Source organism: Cottoperca gobio, chromosome 14, assembly GCF_900634415.1.
Source record: "Cottoperca gobio chromosome 14, fCotGob3.1, whole genome shotgun sequence".
NCBI lineage: Eukaryota > Metazoa > Chordata > Actinopteri > Perciformes > Bovichtidae > Cottoperca > Cottoperca gobio.
The window spans coordinates 23022443-23043324 of NC_041368.1; the positions used below are offsets into that span (position 1 = coordinate 23022443).

A 20882-nucleotide genomic window follows, 5' to 3' on the forward strand; every position below is an offset into this window, starting at 1 on the left:
ATTTATGAGCAGATGCAGCCGCGGCTCCAAACTCACTAAACAACAGCAGCTGTGGCCTAAATTATCCAAATCCAAAGAGGAGGTGAAGTGTTGCTCGTCTTTATCTGCTGCGTGCTCGGATCCATCTCATCTTTTGACCGGGGCGACCAGCGAACCTGGGATTATGTATCATCTTGTTTACAAGTCTTCCCTGGCAGCTCTGAGATGTGATGTGTGTTTGTCTGGATCTCATACTCAGTGCTGCTGCTGAGGAAGTGCTCTCATGTGTCAATATGAAATATGTGGATGTCAATGTGCACATGAGACGCTATCAATATGAAGCCGGGAGCTGCCGAAAACGTTTGTGTGATTAATCTTTCAGGGTGAAATTAAAGGGTAATTTCTCTTTATTAAAGCTTTGGTCTTGTTTTATTGTAAATTGTCTGTCATCTCTACCGGTCATGATGACACTAATGTCATTTCTAGGATCGGGGAACATGGCAACATCAGTGCAACAACCACAGGGTAAGATGGTTAAGTGCTCTCTTTAGCATGGCACGTTCCCACATCTCAGCAATAATAAATATATATATATATACTGTATATAAAGCCGAAACCTAATAATAAATAAATAAATTGCAAATGTAGACAAATTAATCAAGTAATACAAGAACAACTGGAAGAGAAATAGAATGATGAAACTACTTAAATTTCCCTGAGGATAAACGTGACGTAAGCTTTAGATCATTCTGCTTGTTTTTCCTTGTTGCAGGAAAAACTGGATTCTCCGAGCTCAGTAAAAAACAGCCGGCACACCTGCAACATCATCCCGTCATCTGAGCGTGATGGATAAGAGCCCACACCGACAGGAAACAACGCAGCAATGTAAGTGGGTGAAGAGCCTTATAAATAAATAAAAGCCAGTGTCTATCACGCATTAGAGAGAGAAGCAGACAGCTCACAGTGATGAGTATTATAATTGTCTCCAGAAATAAATCTTAGTGCAGAGTGATGAGCAGCAGACAGAGTCGCAGCTGAAGCATGTTTAAAATGTCACCGGATCCAAGAACGATGACAAATAGATGTTGTTCTAAAAGTGTATATATATATATACATATATATACTTATATATATATATACTTATATAAGTGTATATATATATATATATATATATATCTATATACACTTATATAAGTATATATATATATATTTAGGTATATATACTTATATATATATACTTATATAAGTGTGTATATATAAGTATATATATATTTAGGTATATATATATCTATATACACTTATATAAGTATATATATATATATATACACTTATATAAGTATATATATATATATACACTTATATAAGTATATATATATACACTTATATAAGTATATATATATATATATACACTTATATAAGTGTATATATATATAAGTATATATATATTTAAGTATATATATATATACTTATATATATATAAATATATACTTTTATATATATATTTTTTATATATATATATATATATATATATATATATATATATAAATATAAAAATATATTATTCTGTCTAATCTTGTACTAATTGTTATGTTTTTGTTGTGGAGCACTTTGGGCTGCAGTTCTTGTATGAAACATAATTAAGATATATATAGAGTTAGTATATATATATACTGATATATATTATAAAATATACTTTATATATATAATATATATATTTTTATATTATATCTATATATATCTATATTATATATATATATAAAAATATATTATTCTGTCTAATCTTGTACTAATTGTTATGTTTTTGTTGTGGAGCACTTTGGGCTGCAGTTCTTGTATGAAAGGTGCTTACAAAATTAAAGCGTTATTATTATATATACATTTTTATATATATATATATATATATATATATAAGATTTATTTTCAGACTCATCATTATTATATTGTATTATATATTATATTGTATAATTGTATGCTGAGCTGTCTGCTTCTCTCTCTAATGCGTGATAGACACTGGCTTTTATTTATTTATGAGGCTCTTCCTGGTTCATTGCTCCGTTGTTTCCTGTCGGTGGGGGCTCTTATCCATCACGCTCAGATGACGGGATGATGTTGCAGGTGTTCCGGCTGTTTTTTACTGAAAACAAGCAGAACGATCTAAAGCACGTGTCACTTTTATCCTCAGGGGAATTTAAATATTTTAATGTCATATATATACAGTATATCTCAAAAGTGAGTACACCCTTTCGATTTTTGCAAATATTCTGTTATATCCTTTCAGGGGATAACATTATCCTACTGAAACTTTGATATAACTTAAAGTAGTCAGTGTGCTGCTTGAATAACAGTATAGATTTATTGTCCTTTGAAAATTACTCAGTACACAGCTGTTAATGTCTAAACAGCTGGCAACAAAAGTGAGTACACCCCATAGTGAACATGTCTAAATTGTGCCCAAAGTGTCAATATTTTGTGTGACCACCATTGTTATCTAGCACTGCTTTAACCCTCCTGGGCATGGAATTCACCAGAGCTGCACAGGTTGCTTCTGGAATCTTCTTCCACTCCTCCACGACGACATCACGGAGCGCACGGATGTTGGACACCTTGCACTCCTCCACCTTCCTCTTGAGGATGCCCCACATGTGCTCAATTGGGTTTAGGTCTGGAGACATACTTGGCCAGTCCATCACCTTAACCTTCAGCTTCTTCAGCAAGGCCGTTGTCATCTTGGAGGTGTGTTTAGGGTCATTATCATGTTGGAAAACTGCCCTACGGCCCAGTTTCCGAAGAGAGGGGATCATGCTCTGCTGCAGGATGTCACAGTATATATTGGAATTCATGTGTCCCTCAATGAAATGCAGCTCCCCAGTGCCGGCAGCACTCATGCAGCCCCAGACCATGATGCTGCCACCACCATGCTTGACTGTAGGCAAAACACATTTGTCTTGGTACTCCTCACCAGGGTGCCGCCACACACGCCGGACACCATCTGACCCAAACAGGTTTATTTTGGTCTCATCAGACCACAGGACATGGTTCCAGTAACTCATGTTCTTGGATTCATTGTCTTCAGCAAACTGTTTGCGGGCTTTCTTATGCATCGGTTTCAGAAGGGGCTTCTGTCTGGGGCGACGGCCATACAAACCGATTTGATGCAGTGTGCGGCGTATGGTCTGGGCACTGACAGGCTGACATCCCACTTCTGCAACCTCTGCAGCAATGCTGGAAGCACTCGCACGTCTATTTTTGGAAACCAACCTCTGGATATGACGCTGAGCACGTGGACTCAACTTCTTTGGTCGACCCTGGCGAGGCCTGTTCCGAGTGGAACCTGTCCTGGAAAACCGCTGTATGATCTTAGCCACTGTACTGCAACTCATTTTCATGGTGTTGGCAATCTTCTTATAGCCAAGGCCATCTTTGTGAAGCGCAATAATCCTTTTTTTCAGCCGCTCAGAGAGTTCCTTGCCATGAGGTGCCATGTTGTCCAGCATTCAGAGAGAATTGTGCCCAAAACACCAAATTTAACAGCCCTGCTTATCATTTACACCTGAATCCTTGTAACACTAACGAGTCACATGACACCAGGGCGGGAAAACAACATCATTGGGCACAATTAGGACATGTTCACTATGGGGTGTACTCACTTTTGTTGCCAGCTGTTTAGACATTAACAGCTGTGTACTGAGTAATTTTCAAAGGACAATAAATCTATACTGTTATTCAAGCAGCACACTGACTACTTTAAGTTATATCAAAGTTTCAGTAGGATAATGTTATCCCCTGAAAGGATATAACAGAATATTTGCAAAAATCTAAAGGGTGTACTCACTTTTGAGATATACTGTATATATATATATATGTGTGTGTGTGTGTATAATTATATACTGTATATTATATATAATTGTCAAAAAGGTTGTATTCATCTGAGTCCCATCAACCCAGTGGCAAGATAATCAAATATCAGATGGTGTCAAAAGTTGAGCAGTCACTTTCTCCAGCTTTTGATTACATTTCCCAAAGTGACACATCCAATGTTGTTGCCTACTGAGGAGATGATGAGCAGCAGGTTATCTGGGGCTCAGCGTGGTTGCCTCTCTGCAGAGATCCTGATTGGTTGATTTGTGTCTGCACACAGAGGGAGATGCCTTCACAGCCTGTTAGACACTTCCAGCTCTCAAACTCAAAACACCAACTTTCTTCTAAAGTAGAGACAGCTCCACTCAAGCATCTCCAAACAAATGCTCTGTCTAAAGAACTCATGCACACTGGATATTTAACAACGGTTGCATTCAGTGTGCAAATAAAAGAGTATGCCTTCTGTAGAATGATGTGTTTTATACATTTCCTCTAATATGCATCTTTGTCTTATTAAGCTGGATTGAAAGCATAATGGAACGGTAACTTTTTACACTTGAGGTTTTGCTTTTCTTGTTTTATCACAGAATAGAGTGTCCAGTAATCGCAGGGTTGTGCATTTCGATCCCCGGCTCTTCCTGCCCACATGTCAAAGTATAATTTGGCAAGACACTGAACCCCAAATCGCTCCGGCTGCTCAGGCCAGCACCTTGCATGGTGAGTTGCTGCTGCTGGCATGTGAGTGTGTGTGAATGGGTTAGTGAGAAGCGTATCGTCTTTACATTTGTTATCAGTAAATCAAACCAAACTTGTCACATAAGGATACTAAATGTTGTGCATATGCATGAACAGAGGTAGTCGGGTTTATGACACACAACAGCCTTCAGCTTTGTATCGATGAACACAAAGTTCTGGCCATCTGCTGTCCTTACATCACCACAAGCGGAGCAGTGGAGAAGAGCTTGATGCTTAAAGGGCATGCAGCTATGCTGAATGTCATGCTAATGGCGAAAAATCACTGCCAGTGACCAAAGCAATCTAATTTGTTGGAGTATGTGTCGTAAGAGCTCATTTTGACACCAATGTCTGCATGTGACTATCTTGGCCTCAGAGCTATATTAAAAACATCTTCTTTTAGTACAGCAGATGGCCCATTCATGCATGTTATGCGAGTGTCATTGTTGAATATCTGCATGACTGTATTTTTCATGTATGACACAGTGTCTGTAGTCCACTATATTACAGTTCTGTGTATCAAAGGTTGAGGCTACTCCCTCGCTTACTTTAGAGCACTGGCGACACCTTGTGGTTGATTGGGTCTCAGTTTCACAGCAGAATAGAAGGAATTTGTCTTCTCTGACATTAAACCGACCGTTTAATTTTGTGAATGCAGTTAATAGCACTTTAAAATAATAAATCCGTGCTGTGTCAAGTCAAGTGGTGTATCTGTAGGCCAAACTTCGTTCAGAAATCTTGCAAAAACTGTTTTTCCTTGCTGATTTACTAACATACACAACTCACAGTACTTAATATAACGATTATTCTATCAAGAAGCCTGTTCTGGAAAATTCGGCATTTCAGTATTTGAATAATTACAATTACATTCGCCCTTCTTACAGGCAAACAAGTTATATAAAGCAAAATCGAGAGAGCTAGTACCGGAAGAAGCATTGTCGACATGGGTGTATTGGATAATGCCGAATTGAAGAGTGGCTCCTAAAACATAGTGTGACATAAGCAGTTTTTTTTCTCGAGGTTGTTTACGTTTTGGTAAAAAGGAGACAACTTTAAATTCGTACGTTTGTAAAGGAGGTTTGCAAGCACAAATGGAGGGCATTTCTGTCTGGGTGTAACCGACCACAGAAGCTAGAGATAAAAAGCGTGTTACATCATGGAGCAACTAGGTTTGTATAATAATCTGGGGGCGTTCCGGCCTCTGCTCCAGCTGTGACACTCTCAGTGTTGCAGGGGCTGTTTCTGTAGCACCATGATCAGATCCTCCATTTGGCCAATCAAAAACCATAACAAGCCTGCCGTGATGATAAACGACGCGCTCATTGGATGCCCTTAGTATGACGTAATAGGTAACGCAGGTACTGATTGGTCGCTCGCTCACCTTTTAATTTAGTGGCACTTCCCGTCCACTGTTGTGCCGGAACAGGAGCAATTCACACAAGGTACTGTTCTATTTAATATGGTATATATAACGTTATATTAACTACATAAAATACTCACTTTTAATACCACGTGATGCAGCATTAGGTGTCTGCGCATGTCTATAATAATTATTATATTTTTACCTTTTCGTGAGTAGGAGGTAACGTTAACAGTAAATGTGACATTAACGCAGCTACACGTAGCAACACCTTTATTAATGTGCCTTAGTGTCCTGGATCTGGTCACCTTCCAGGGATCAGAGTCAGCACGATGATACACATCACATATATATATATATATATATATATATATATATATATATATATATATATATATATATATAATATCATATAATACACATACAGCTTCTCACTGTGTGTTACTGTAATTCTTCTTGTGTTAGACACATCTCTATTGCTAAAGCAAGGTGTCGCATGTCTTAGAATGTATGTTTAGTTGTGACAGCAAGGCTGTGTAAAAGTGTAACCTCTCTTTGTGTGTTGCTCTTTATAGATGCATTAAAATCTAATAAAGACTGTAATCTTAATTCAAGGTACACTTATTAGATTTCCTCTAGAGCTTTCAGTCTCAGCTTCTTGCTTTCATCAGCAGATGGAGTTTGTGCAGTTAAATACATATTGAGACACATTTTAAAAGATATGTCAATCATTCATTAACAATTGTCCATTTGTAATATATTTTACACGTTTCTGTTGAAAAATAACATTAATTAACATTTATTAATACAGCTCGTAAATGCATCAATAAACATTTTGGCAAAGTGTTGCAAAAAACATATCTCAAAGAAATCCCACAATGACTGCAGACAGCAGGGCTTCTGGGAAATGCAGTTTTCTTGGCATCTTTTTTTATAAAGTGTACTCTCTGTCTCTTTTCCGTACTTTTCCAGATTCGACCATGGATCTTGTGCTGAATGTCTCCGACTATTACGTCCTCACACCGTATGTGTACCCTGCCTCGTGGCCTGAGGACGGGGCGCTGCGGCAGATCATGAGCCTGCTGGTGCTGCACCAACCTCGGGGCTGCAGTCCTGTACCTGGGCCTGGGCGCCATCAGCTACTTCTTCATCTTCGACCACAATCTGATGAAACACCCACAATTCCTCGAGGTACACAGCCTCATTTTAAGTCTTGTAATGAACTACAAACTCTTATTGGAACACCTGCAGAATAAAACGTAGTCGTGCAATGAGTACCACCTTTATGAAGCGTATTAAGCTCCGTTTGGTAGAGACTGTCCCACAGAGGAGTCGACTCAACGTCATAGTTCTCTGTGTTTTTGGATTTAATTATAGTGTGCACACTTTTTTTTTGTGTTGGTTACTGCTCCCAAAATATTTTCCTGCCTCCACAAACTCTTCCTCCTCCTCCTCCTCCTCCTCCTCCTATTGTCTCTAAATGGAGCACTTGAGCGCATTTTTAATGAAGTTGATTTACTTGCATGATTCAACACTTTCTTTTATTCAATGCACTTGTAGAAGTTGGCACACCTCTCAGACAATGTCAGACAATCTAAGAAAGCACTTTGAAGTATACTGAGGCCTTGAGTGAAAGTGAAATGTGAGATAAGATCGTATTGTTTAAGGTGTGTTGCTGTGACACAGCAAAGTGTCGTGTCTTCAGCTATAGTCGATATCCCACCACACACTAATTAGGAGCACAAGAAGATTCTTCTTTAATGATAAAGCTGCCGATATTCTGGAAGTGCCAACGAATCCAAACCACCTGAGTCTGTTTTCTGTTCATTTATTGAATCACTTCTTTCTTTCCTACTTAGAATCAGGTTCGGAGGGAGATCAAATATGCAATGACCTCTCTTCCCTGGATCAGCATCCCCACCGTGGCCTTGTTTTTCGCTGAAGTTCGAGGATACAGCAAACTGTACGACAACGTCCACGACTCTCCGCTGGGTGCGTTACAGAATGACCTCGTTACAGAATGACCTCGTTACAGAATGACCTCACCGGCCCCGTTATCTCGTTGTTTCCATTGGAAACCCTGAACGCTCAAAGTTCTCGCTGCTGACGGCGTCTGTGTGTTTGCAGGTTGGCCCGGGCTCTTCCTGAGTATGATCTCCTTCCTGCTTTTCACTGACATGTGCATCTACTGGATTCATCGCTTCCTGCATCATAAGCTTATTTACAAGGTGAGTTCAGCTTTAAAGGCGACACAATACAATCATCACGGCTGATCCCCCCTCTTTAATGTATACATTATACAACAGGCATGTTTGTAAACTCAGCGTTTAATTTGTTCTGCAATTCCTTGTTATTTATCAGCCGATATTCAAATAACCAAATAACATCAGCTCTTAATATCGGTCCCGATTAACCCTTTAGTTTACATTCACCTCCTTATTGTTCGGGGTTCCACAGACTCCGCTGCCGTATTTGTAAAAATAATAATAATTGACAAATACCCAATTATTTTCCGTTCTTCTTTTGTTCTGATGTTATGAAAATCTGCAGAAATTCATTGTTATTGCACCAAATAAAGACATTAAAGGGATTTATTTTTTATATTTTAAGTTTATATTTTTAAAATGTCTTTCGCAGACGAATAAAAGTGCATTACGTCGTCTCACGTTGGGATGTTATTCATGTTTGGGGTCAATCGGTCGCTGTGTGTGTGGTCGTTTAGTTCACAACACTATGAGGTCCTAGTTAAAGCGTCTCTCCTGCACCTGCTCATCCACATTCCCTGCATCTCGTATCGTCATTATTCGTTCCGTCTTCTCATTTGACACTTTTGTTTAATTAACATAAACGAATGTAAATTATACAAAGGTGTCGAGTAGAGTCCTGGAGCTGCAGCATTAACTTCTCTCTCTGTGACCTCTTTGCTCTCTCGCAGCTGTTTCACAAACCGCACCACATATGGAAGATCCCTTCTCCCTTTGCCAGCCACGCCTTTCATCCAGTCGACGGCTTCATGCAGGGACTCCCGTACCACATCTACCCCTTCTTCTTCCCCCTCCACAAGGTGCTCTACTTGGCCCTGTACATCTTCGTCAATATCTGGACCATCTCTATCCACGACGGTGACTACCGTGTCCCCGGCGCTCTGACGAGTGCCATCAACGGCTCGGCTCACCACACCGACCACCACCTCTTCTTCGACTACAACTACGGCCAGTACTTCACTCTGTGGGACCGGCTGGGCGGCTCCTACAGGCACCCGTCGGCTCTGATGGGGAAGGGTCCTCACGATCTGATCCGGAAACTTCAAGCAGAGGGGAAGTTGGGGGAAAACAGAGGGAAGGTGAAAGGAGCCACGTGTAAGGAGGAGTAACAGCAGAAGTTATGATTAAATGCTGAAAGTGATCTATTTTTGTAAAAGACAATGTGCTACACACATACTCAAACATATTGGAGCGTAATCTGAGTTCCTGTCCTTGCCAAAATATGCTGTTGTGAGATTTAAAATACTATAATGATAGGATGCACGTTAGACGACGTCCTCTGGATGGAGGCTTTGGGATCGCTGCATCCTGTAACGTACCAATCAAGCCGATGAGCAGAGCGGACAGAGTTGCCGTTATTGTCGTGCAGTGCTTGTAATTGAAGCAGAGGGTGATAGAGTGACTGTATACAGGCGCAGAAGAGCTTTCTGCAAATCAAGAAACAACAGAGGCAAGAGACGTGAGGAGCATCGCAAGGCTGGAGCTCCATCAGTGAGCGACACTAACTCAAAGGGTTGGACCTGAAACTGGTGTCACAAGGATGGAGTTTCACAACATTTTAGATTTAACAAGTAAGATTTAATGGTCGGGACGGATTCAAAGGAGCTGGTGTACAAGATTACAATGTAAGGTTCATGTTCATTTCTTAATCCAAGTCTTCTCTGGTCTGATTGCATCATTAGTGTGAGAATAAAACTCATTTCCTCCTGTTGGTGCGTCATGTGTTGGTACTTTTTGGATTTGCATCCAACAATGATCTTAGATCACCATCCCTAACTATATTTTAATGCATCAAACTATTTCCTAATACAGGCTACACATCAAGATATTAAGTGTAACATTCAGGCAGCAGATTAAAGAACATTCAGACACAAAATACACTTCCTGCCGTTTGCAAACGCTCATGATTCAGTGTTCAGCAAGAACATACAAGTACATTCTTTTCAGCTTCTTAAGTCTTAAATGCAAAAGTGCACACAAGAAGCAAAGACCGAACAGCCTGAAGAGCAGCAGCTCGTTGTTTGACGAGGGTTTTCAGGAGGCTTTGTACACATGCTGATGTCCGGCTCCCAGTCAGTGCGCAGTGTCGTCACCTCAGCAGAAAAAGAACGGCATGTAGAGGAAGGATCGCATGGCTGTCCCTGCTGCCATGCCTGCCAGTAATCCCAGTGCAAGATGCTCCAACACGTCATCGAACGGGTCCCTCTGAACGAGCACCTGGTGGGTTCCTGTGGGAAAAGACCGAAGGAGGACGTATTTAATGTTTGTGGTCAACTTGGCAAATCAGATTAAAGGAGGAGCTCAATTTACAGGCTACACCACTTATATTATAAATACAATGTAGACAGTGTTTGACACACCTTTATGTACTTTAATAAGATGTCCACACAGCAAACCTCACGCCAGTTCATATTCCACAGTGGAAGTACTGGTCGGATTCTGAGTGAAATATAATGAAGCTGCCGTGTGAAGCCTGCTGTGTGCACCGTGTATCAGGACACACACACACACACACACACACACACACACACACACACACACACACACACACTATGCACAGACAGTAGAAGGAACCGGTGAGTCTATGGGGGATGAAAGTTCAACTTGGCTCCAGGACCCCTGAAGGTTTACATGTGTACATGGTTTACACAGTCTTTACATAATATTTATTTTGCAGATTAAATTGGGGTCAAGTTATTCAGTACACACTCTTTAAGATAGATAAACCAGACATTGAATGCATGTTAGGGTGGATGAACACACCCTCCACCCTACCTTTGTTTTATTAGATGTACAGGAAGAGGCCTCGATGCTTCGTGTCACACTTCTAAATGTTTTGGACATATTTCACTACATTTGGCAAAACACATCTTTATTGGACTAAACAGCAGGTTTCCTGCTACACAGCCTATAAACCACCAACAGTTGCACTATAATACTCATTGCTTTACCGTTATCTTTACGAACTAATATTGTTGTTAGTATTGTACCTTCACAATAGTACAAAGGTTGCATTACCGATTTAATGCACCGCCCGGCGGGCACGCGAGGGGCCGTAAAGCGAACAGTTTAATTAGGCCACACGCGCAGCAAGTGTGTGGAGGTAAACAGCTGACTGGGCACAGCTGTAGTGCTGCCAAGGATCCGCAGGTGAGAGGTCAGTTTACTGCATGCATGAGTGTTTGCTGCGCGTGCTGTTTGTTGTGTGCCTACGTGCTGTCTGTGTTCTACTCTGTATAATTAATGCAAACAAACACTGGCTATGAAATATGCAGGTTGTGCACCGAACTGGCAACCATGCAATGGAAGGGGGAGAGGGAGTGGGTGCGCCATCTAGTGGCTGAATGTTGTCAATGCAATCAAACGCACCTTTTAATTGTGAGTTTACGGTTGCTTGCTAAGTCGAAGATTCCCGTCTTTGTGTATCTAGAAAGTGCTATATAAATGAAATGTGTTATTATCTTAAGGTTAGCGTATGTGTGTCCTGGATCACTATGGTAACGTACCTGGTCCTGCTCCAGGTGTGATGTAGACAGTGTGGTAGTTGTTGATGGGGACCGCTTGGTAGGAGTCGTCATATGGGTCGTATGTGAAAACCTACAGACAGAAAACATTTAGCAAACGGCAGAGAGAGTGAACAGATCACGTGTCGGCTCTTAGAGAAGAATGGATCTCTCACCGGGTTCCTCCTGGTGTCGAGCAGAGTCAGTTTCCACGCTCTGAAAAAGACACAGAGCATTGATGGAGGGTTGTAAAGTGAAGCAAGAGCCGACAAGAGTGAAGTGAGAGTACCTACATGGATTCATCCTCACTGTTCGCACACAGGTTGACTGTTGAGCCGCTTGTGAGCTGAACCACAATGAGATTCTCCCGGGGGTTACTCTCTGGTGGAGCCACACCTACAGCCCCAACACAAGGAATTCACAATGATGCTTTGAATATTAGGGTTAGGGTTAACCCTTAAACGCATATCTTCATTACTTAATTAATGGAATAATATTAGGATTGAAGAAGTAGGGCCATTATAAGCCTTCAGGACAGTTTCACACGAGTCCAAAAGCTTTAGGGAAGTATGGATCTGATAGCTGGGAGCCTCACACCTCTTTGATTGTTCTAAAGCTGCGCATAGATTTCCTTGCATGAAGTCTTGTGGTGTGGTTTTGCACTGTCGGGGGTTCTGTGAAATAGTCTCGCAGCTAAATGCCCATGCAGAGCAATCATCAAACAAAAGCTGTCCCAATTCCATACTGAATACTAATTTTACGAGTATATATGACATACTAAACTTATTTTACATTTATATTTTACACTGTTTTTGCAGTTAGTATTCGAGAACATATACGTAACCTTATTGTACTAACAGGAAATGTCAAACTGTGACTTTACAAAGCCAAAGCTTCAGAACGAGAGAGCAAAATGTTTCTCAAAGTTTTGTTTGTTTTCTGGATTCTCTTTGCATTGTGAGGGTGCATACATGTCTCAAGATACATTCAGGGTTCTTTAAATATGCATACTTCACTCAGTGTGAACACACTACAAACTCAACGCCTGCTTTAAATGATTGGTGCTATGGAATTGGGACACAGCTCTAGTGACACCTGCATGATGGCTGCATGCACTGCCAGTCTTCAGGAAGTGGCACATTGTTGATTTAAGTCTTGGCTTTCTCAAAATGGAAACCCACTCAACAGATCCTATAACTTTTCCAAATTGTGGCTCTGCAACACTTCAGTCTCTAACTTTGTCTGCTGTTTGGTGCTCAGCAGGTATTGTACAGTGTGTTTATTCATTAGTGGAGTTTACGCATCAGAAAGGTCTTCCGAACATTTGCTTTCTTCATGACGGACCTGCCAAAACAATGACATGTCCGTTCGCCTTACCTCCACATTCCAGGCCAGATCTCACATCTACACATGTTGTCTTGAGGCTGACGCGGTGCTCCAACTCTCTCCTGCTGTCAGTCTTGTAGAAGCAAAGATTCCCGTCTATCCAAAGGTCACACCAGTTTAACTTCCAGCGTTTCAGGACCGAGGCTAGAGAAGAGACACGTGTCACAGTGTATCATTTAGTGTTCGTCCTTGACGGGGTGCAGTAAGATTAGTCAAAAGTATGGAAGTAACCTGAACAGGTATGTGAAGCATCTCTACTGATCGATGTAACCCTTTTTTAAAAGAGTTATTCGAATACAAAACAAGCTCAAGGAGTGTTCAATAGTTAAACACGTCATACTGTAAGTCTTGGCGTGACATCAATCGGACAGTTTCAGTTTATGACAGATATATCTGTATCCACATCCGTCAGGAAAGAACTCGCAGTACAGAAAGCTGAAAATATGTTTGAAGTCATTAAAGAACAGTACATAGTTTGTCCATCGGAGAGCACCGACAAGTTTTTACTGTAAAATGTGTACAGTGTGTATCTTGGTAACAATTCCCCACAACACCCAGAGTCCTCCTCTCAGTTCCTGTCCCTCTACTGTCAACTTAAAATATGTTCTTTGCAAGTTCCCAGAGTCCATGGTGTTGTGTTCTAGTTGCGTATTTGATATCTTATATTCCCCGTCGATGGCTGTAACCTTGTATCTACTCACTCTGTCTCCACAGCCAGCCTGACCTCAGGAGTGCCATGTGTCTCAGCTGTTGTCCCAATTGTTAGTGTACCACTAATGATAATCCAGCAGAAGCAGAAACGTTAGTTTTACAGACTGAAATATCCAGCAGCTGGTTCTGGACTCCTCCGCCTCTGTTTGTGTTCCCTCCGCACCGCAGACGGTGAGTTACGGGTACATTAATCTGGACTAAATCTGACTCACTGGATCATTCTGGATTAGGCGTGTTTGGCCACTCCTCCTCCTCCTCCTCCTCCTGTCTCATCTTCCTCACTCTATCTGGATTGATTTTTCCTGCTGACTCGCACAGTGTGCTATTCCTTTTTCGTATGGTTGAATACTCGTGTTGCATGCTCATTAACTAAGCTCGCGTGAGTCCTGTCCCATGAATCTACGTGCACATATATAGCATGTGTCTACAAGTTAATCCCTGCACCTAAATAACAACATGAGGATTAACCTAATTGTCTCCTGGTCAGTTATGAGTCTTCCCAGGATGTGTGCAGGACGGCTTGTGGAACACTGTTTAATTCAGAAGCAGTGTTATCTTACATTTAAGGTCATTGTCTGCTGGGATATAACTGTCAAACTCATCTGCGAGGCCTCAGAGGTGATCACACATCAGTGCCTTCAAAATAAAAAGAGGTGTTTGTAGTTGATTTAACTTCTTGGTTGTTCCCAGTTAAAGGGTTGTGTGTGACTACAGCACAACGACCTGCAGCTGCTCTGTGTGGACAGAAGGCTCACTCACTACTGTTTAGGTAGATCAAACCTTTATTTTGCCTTTGCATTATTTGAGCCATGAGTGGTGCTGGAGCTGCTCCAGGGTGGGACGCTGCTTTGGGACTTTGGACAGACACATCAACAACAACTCCTGACAACCTGGAGAGAAGGCAGGAAGTTTAAAGTGGCACTAAATGTGATCCATTAGAAAGTTCAGCTTTCTGAGCAATAGATTTGTGTTTGTAGAGTTGGTTTGGATCATGTTCATGCTGGTGAGTCCTGTGTTTGTGTTGTTTTGATACAACAATAATACTAATAAAGGTTACGTCCTATGTCCTTTCCTAACCACTTCTCCTTCGCCTCGATGGAAAGCATCATGAGGGACTTGGGAAAAGACAACAGTGGTGCTAAGACAATCCCACTTGACCTACACTAGGCTGCGTAATTATGCAGCGCAAAATATTATTGGTGTGCGTCGCTTTAAATGTTGCTGCAGCAAGGACTTGTGGGACGTCATTATCTCCTTTCCTTTAGTGAAGGATGGTCCACTGTATATATCCTATGCTAAAGCAGATAAGAACAGACTCATTGCAGAACCTTTCCTTAGCGTTAAGACAATTCGAGCAGCTCTTATCATGGCTCACACTTAGATACTTCCGGGTCATTTTAGGAACCTTCCTAAAAGAACTGACTGTAACTATAAGCAGCTAACTATAAATAAACCCTAAGGACTGATATTATATACAGACACATCATGGATCACTGTGGGTCCATTGCTTACTTTGGGACAGCTGATTGTTGAACAGAAGTTTGTTGTGGAGGAACCTCCCGGTATCAAATGATTTGTGTCCGTCCAGCATCCCGTACAGCACCACTCCCAGCTGCCACACTGTGGTGGGGCGAGCCCTGTAGCGCTTGTGCATGTACCACTCTGGAGGGAAACACTCGGCAGTACCTATACCGAGCGATGGAGCGGGACAAACGTTAGAATAAGTCAGAGATCAGACAGAATGATGGAGGAGGAGGATGTTAAGAAGATCAGTAAATGAGTGAAGCAGCAGAAGCCAAACATCATACCTGAGAAGAAGCGGTAATATCCCTTCCTCGCCAAGCAGCCACAGCCGAAGTCGGTGACCCGAACACGAGGGACAGAAGCTCCGGTTTCCACCAGAATATTTTCCAGTTTGATGTCCCGGTGAAAGACTTGTTTTGAATGAAGCTCTATTGCTGCTTCGATCAGCTGTTGCATTATGATCTGACACAAGAGAAAAATAATTAGTGAGTGGACGAAGAGTCACACACACACACACACACACACACACACACACACACCTTCCAGGAGATTACCTTAGCCTCATGCTCCTGCAGCGAGCCTCCATTTTCCATAAGGTACTGCCAGAGGTCCACACAGGGGACCGGTCTCTCCAGAACCAGGATCAGCTCCTGGTCCAGATCGTACCAGTCCAGCAGGGACACGGCCGCGGAGCTACCGGCTGACTCTGGTCCACCTGTTGCCTTTAATAGGAGGGCCACCTCCAGTGGGACATCAAACACCTCTCCATCCTTCATCTAGAGACACAAATGGATGCGGAAGAAAATTTACCTGAATTGTTCTGCACAGGGAAAGAAATGAGGAGAGGCTGGTGTTTTTAAAGCAAATCACTCACCTGTAGTTTGCGTCGCACAAGTTCTTGGGGAATGTGTTTGATGGCCACCTTCAAGACAGAAATGCAAATAATCTGGTTTGCAGTGTGTGTGTGTGTGTGTGTGTGTGTGTGTGTGTGTGTGTGTGTGTGTGTGTGTGTGTGTGTGTGTGTGTGTGTGTGTGTGATGTGTGCGCACACACGCAGGTCTTACAGGTAACTCGTCAGATATGCAGAAGCCAGCAAACACTGATCCAAAGCCTCCTTCTCCCAGTACCTCCAGCTCCTCATATCTGGCTTCAAAATCAGCTACACAAACACACTTACTGTTGATATCTGAAATGAATCCTAATTCTAACCTCAAAGTTATCTTTTGGATATTTGTTTCTGTTACTTTTAGCCTCTTCATCTTGCTCTAACCAAAACTATCGATGTTCCATCCGCCTCAGCTGTATTTTGTGTTTAGTGCTATTAGCGAAGCAAGCAGTCGAACTGAAGCTTTACACTCTTTTCTCCACATCACCAACTTACTAATGTTGCGTCCTGATGGCGTGACGTCCCTATGAGGGAAACTTCTCAGATTTGTAGACGTTCGGCCCCCGAAGCTGTGACTGACGTCCTGTGAGGGAGAAGCTGGACTCTTCTCTGACCTCTGACCTTCTGCAGAGCCTTGGCTGCTGACCCTCCTCCTCTCACCGGGCTGCTCTCTGTCACCGCTGCCCTTCCTCTTCCTGCTCTTTGCCTCGGCATCATCCTGCGAGACACTGCTCGCTTCTGTGGAGCTGCCACCTATAATTGAGAAAGATGAACCATGAACTCGTTGACTGCGTGGTGTGCACTTAGTTACTGTTAAATGAGTCGGAGCACAGGTCCATATCAGAATAAATAGCCACTTTTTGACATAATTGGAAAATGACGGGCGTAAGTAAATAATACTAACGGTCCTGTCGGTGTTCTTCATTACCTGGATGTGTCCCAGCGGCCGGACGATGCCCAGAATTAAACTCTAGTGCAGACGTGCAGGACATCGTGCCACACGGTTGTGGATTTACAATAATGTACTATAAGTGAAGAGGTGTGTGTGTGTCGGAACTACAGTTTAGTGTTCTGTGCACAGAATGTGACGTCATCAGACTTCTGGAATTATAATCCACATCAAATTAAAAGAGTAAAAAATAAATACTAATATTCAATGAGTTCACAGGGGTGGAAAGCAAAAGAAAAAAGTACTTTTATGGAAATAATATTCTTTTTATTCCTCTCTAATCTATCGAGTGACTTTATAGATAAAGGTTTTTTTATAGTACTTCTAAATATTCCAACCTTTTCTGCTTTGGCCAGCGTTTCACATTTCAGATGTGTATGATTTGTTAGCTCTTCCAACAGAAAGACACTTTTAGCTTTGGTTTGGTTGGACCGCCAACACTGGAAATCAGCCCAACTCTATTGCAGAACTTTATTGTTTGATTTTTCCCGACTTCATGAATGAATCATCTCTCGATCCCTCGTATTTATCGTGTGACCCTTTGGAGGGGCTCGACCCCTAGGTTGGGAACCACTGGACTGAACCGTTTGAAGTCTTTTTCAATAGATTTGTGAGTTCTATAATAATAATAATAATAATAATAATAATAATAATAATAATAATAATAATAATAATAATAATAATAAAGATTATTGAGAGAACGATTGTTTTTGGAGTATTTATTCTTTGCGCAGAGAAGGTTCAATCGGTGTGCGTGTGTGTGTGTGTGTGTGTGCGTGTGCGTGTGCGTGTGCGTGTGTGTGTGTGTGTGTGTGTGTGTGCGTGTGCGTGTGTGTAAAAGACAGTGAGGGGAGAGGTGGAAGACTCACACAGTTGTGTCAGATGGACGTAAGAAAACAGTGTTTACTTTAGAACATTCTGTCCGTACACGATGACCTTCAGGCAGGGAACAGGGTGAGCCTGAGATACATCGGTCGAGTTTCATATTAGGAATCGTTCATCTGTAAGGAAGACACAGGAAAAGGTATTGAGGGAAAAGTTAGAGATATTCTGGGCGAGGCAGAGGTTCATTGAAACATTTTACAAGGACATACGAAATGTATCATTACAAAAGCACCCAACTGTTTATAAAGTCGATAAAACTATCTCCACCTCAGCCAGCTACAACCGTAAGATGCTACTTATGCATCAGTATTAATAATCTAAATGTAATAATATGTCAAGTCAAAGGAGAAACTTTTACTTGTAATGCTTTCAGTACATGTAGCTGATGATACGCCCGCACTTTTACTTAGGTAGGGTTTTAAATGTGGGACTTTTAATGGTAATAAAGAATTAAAACAATGTTTGGGATCTATGTTCTGCTGCTTTTTGGTCCACATACAGAAGTACATGGTGGTCCCATGAGGAGCATCAACTGAAACTTGTTTCTACACACAACACCACTGCCATCTAGTGGCTGCACGTGGTAGACATATAATATGGCTTATTCTGTCAGATATTTCGGGTCGCTCACTGGTGAGAACTGTATCCTCTCTCTACCTGTGTCCAATCCCCTCTTCCTGTCACCTGTGCACCCTTATGTAGTGACAGCCCAGTGCATTTAATCACCGCCACCAAGTGTCCAAAATAATATTGCAGGGCTTAAACCAAATAATAATAAATGCCAACATTAATGCAAAACGGCTTCTACAAATGTAATAATTATGTTGTTCTAACGCTTAATTAACTTTTGGAATTACATCCTCTTTCATACTTTCAAAATTCAGTTAAATGTTATATTTGCTTTTAATTAACTATTTATAATATTGGGGAAGTTCTGACTAAACAAGCCAAGCTGTATATTGTTTTAATTGAAATGACATTATCAAGAAGAGAAACTTTATATTTTACTTACATGACTGTTGTGCAAATGAAAAAGAAAATTAAAGATAAACTAAGTTTTTCATTTTTTATTTTTTATATAAATTAGATGTAAAGGACCCAAATATCTCCGGCTATATTTACAGTGAACCCAAGATCAAGATGGTAATACGTCCAGAGGCATTTTTATTTTTACTATCTTTAGTTATATCTTGTACTGCTGTGAGACAATTGCAGCCATTTTCTAAATATTTCTTTTTACATAGTTTACACCAGTTGTAGTCACATACTGCTACCTTAGCTACAACATTTAAATAATAACACATTATGATAACAGGAAGCCTACATTGGAATGCATATTTATAACAGTTTGGCTAATAAATACTGAATGTCATGTTTTATATAACCTAAATAATGTATATCATTCCAACTTCAAATGTAAATAATCTTTATGTTTGTGTTGATTTCATTTATTTATACACACATCTTTCTTTATAGTGTAACATTGTGTTGTAGCCTTCAACTGCCTGTAATCAAACATGTTTCAAATTTCAGAAATTAAACTTTAAACCACAGGTTTTGGTTTAATTTTAATATATATAGATTTTTTTTTTTTTATAATTAACTTGTATATTTGGCTCGTAAATGCACGAATTGTTTTCTTTGTATATGTTTGAAAATAATTCTGTAAAGTACGAAAGACGGGAAAAAACAAGACATTTAAACTACGTCACTTCCGGGGAAGTGGGCGTGTCTTCAACTGTCAACTAACCGAAGAACAACAAAAACAAACACAACATCGAGGGGGTTCCGGGGACGGTGAGTGCAATGGTCTCGAAATATACCGTGTCAGTTACAAAATACAATAATAATAGTTACATGCGATGTGTGTTTGCGAGGTCATGATAATACCTCGATTGTAGCAGCCACTGAACTCTTAATACCGTTCTCGATCTAAAGATGAGGGTACGCTGCTGTACAAGCTGTACTTCAAACATGTTGCACACCTTTTTACGAGGTTGACAGTAAGTGTGTGTGGCTGTGAAATTGAATAATATGTCCTCAGCTACTTTCAAATATGTCGACGTTAAATGCGTTATTTTGTCCATTCGCACGAGCGACATTCGACAGCCAGGCCTCGGTCGTAAACAGCCCCCCATATCTGCTGTGCTTATCTTGTTCGAAGAATGTTTCGCCAATCCCCGTTGAAAAACCTGCAAGTTTAACGTGTCATTAGTTGCTAGTAAGTGTATAACGAATGTACAGTAAAACGTTCGACCTTATATGAATCACCGTAGGTCGCCATTTAATTCGGCATTAATACATCAATAAAAAGCCGTTCGGTACCTTCTGTAAAACGGTAACTCTTGTAATTAGTTTAGCGTTGTTGCCACTAACGCCACTAAGGGCAGTAGCGAGTAGACTTTAAAAGTTGAACTTTTATGAGGAAGAATAAGTGCGTGTTAGGTGTGCCGATTTGAAGAAGATTTTTTTTACGACGATTGTATATGAAAATACCCAGGAAGTGTATTTGGTGACTCGAGAAATGTAACATTATATGGTCAGGTTTTTTAAATGAAGAATATCAGTGTAGTCTGGCATATGTTCATCAAGCCATTTTTGCCCTGCCAGGACTCCAGCTGTCACTCTACTCTTTTGTCTTATAATGCAAGTTTCACTCCTTTTTGATGTGGAGTAAAGTCTGTCTTCCTGTGTCTTTTCATATACCATAAAGCTGTCGAAGACATTTAATATTTACAAGAATGTAAACTAGTTTTTTCTTGTTCCCAAACCCAGTTTTTTTTTTTAGATGCTCTTCCTCTTGTTTCATCAAAGTTCTCATCAACACTTTCTCTCAGCAGCA

The 20882-nt window shown here is 40.9% G+C and overlaps 3 protein-coding genes across 9 annotated transcripts in view; 2 read left to right on the forward strand and 1 right to left on the reverse strand.

The window, feature by feature from the left end:
- The first annotated feature begins 6912 nt into the window (after positions 1–6912).
- Positions 6913–9905, forward strand: LOC115019205 (lathosterol oxidase-like). The gene is given in 5 exon segments (XM_029448645.1): positions 6913–7023; positions 7025–7123; positions 7792–7924; positions 8060–8160; positions 8868–9905. Coding segments are annotated over 5 exon segments (882 nt in total). The 3' UTR covers positions 9306–9905.
- LOC115018812 (serine/threonine-protein kinase PSK1-like) lies at positions 9899–17198 on the reverse strand. The gene is made up of 12 exons (XM_029448034.1): positions 17135–17198; positions 16702–16959; positions 16385–16479; positions 16195–16242; positions 15875–16096; positions 15605–15782; positions 15309–15482; positions 13077–13229; positions 11993–12095; positions 11876–11915; positions 11703–11793; positions 9899–10424 (listed from the first exon to the last, which is right to left on the reverse strand). The coding sequence occupies exons 1-12, from the start codon at positions 17196–17198 to the stop codon at positions 10291–10293; spliced, it is 1560 nt and encodes a 519-aa protein (XP_029303894.1). The 3' UTR covers positions 9899–10290.
- A 2565-nt stretch (positions 17199–19763) lies between these two features.
- Positions 19764–20882, forward strand: part of LOC115019199 (tubulin-specific chaperone cofactor E-like protein) — a 13455-nt gene continuing 12336 nt past the window's right edge. The window contains exons 1-2 of one of the 7 annotated variants that reach the window (XM_029448634.1): positions 19816–19837; positions 20816–20882. The exon at positions 20816–20882 is cut by the window's right edge and continues 165 nt beyond it. The gene's annotated coding sequence lies outside the window, so the exon portion shown is untranslated. Of the gene's footprint in view, positions 19838–20815 lie in introns of those variants that run through there. The other 6 variants (XM_029448638.1, XM_029448635.1, XM_029448640.1 and 3 more) reach the window with 6 other exon arrangements.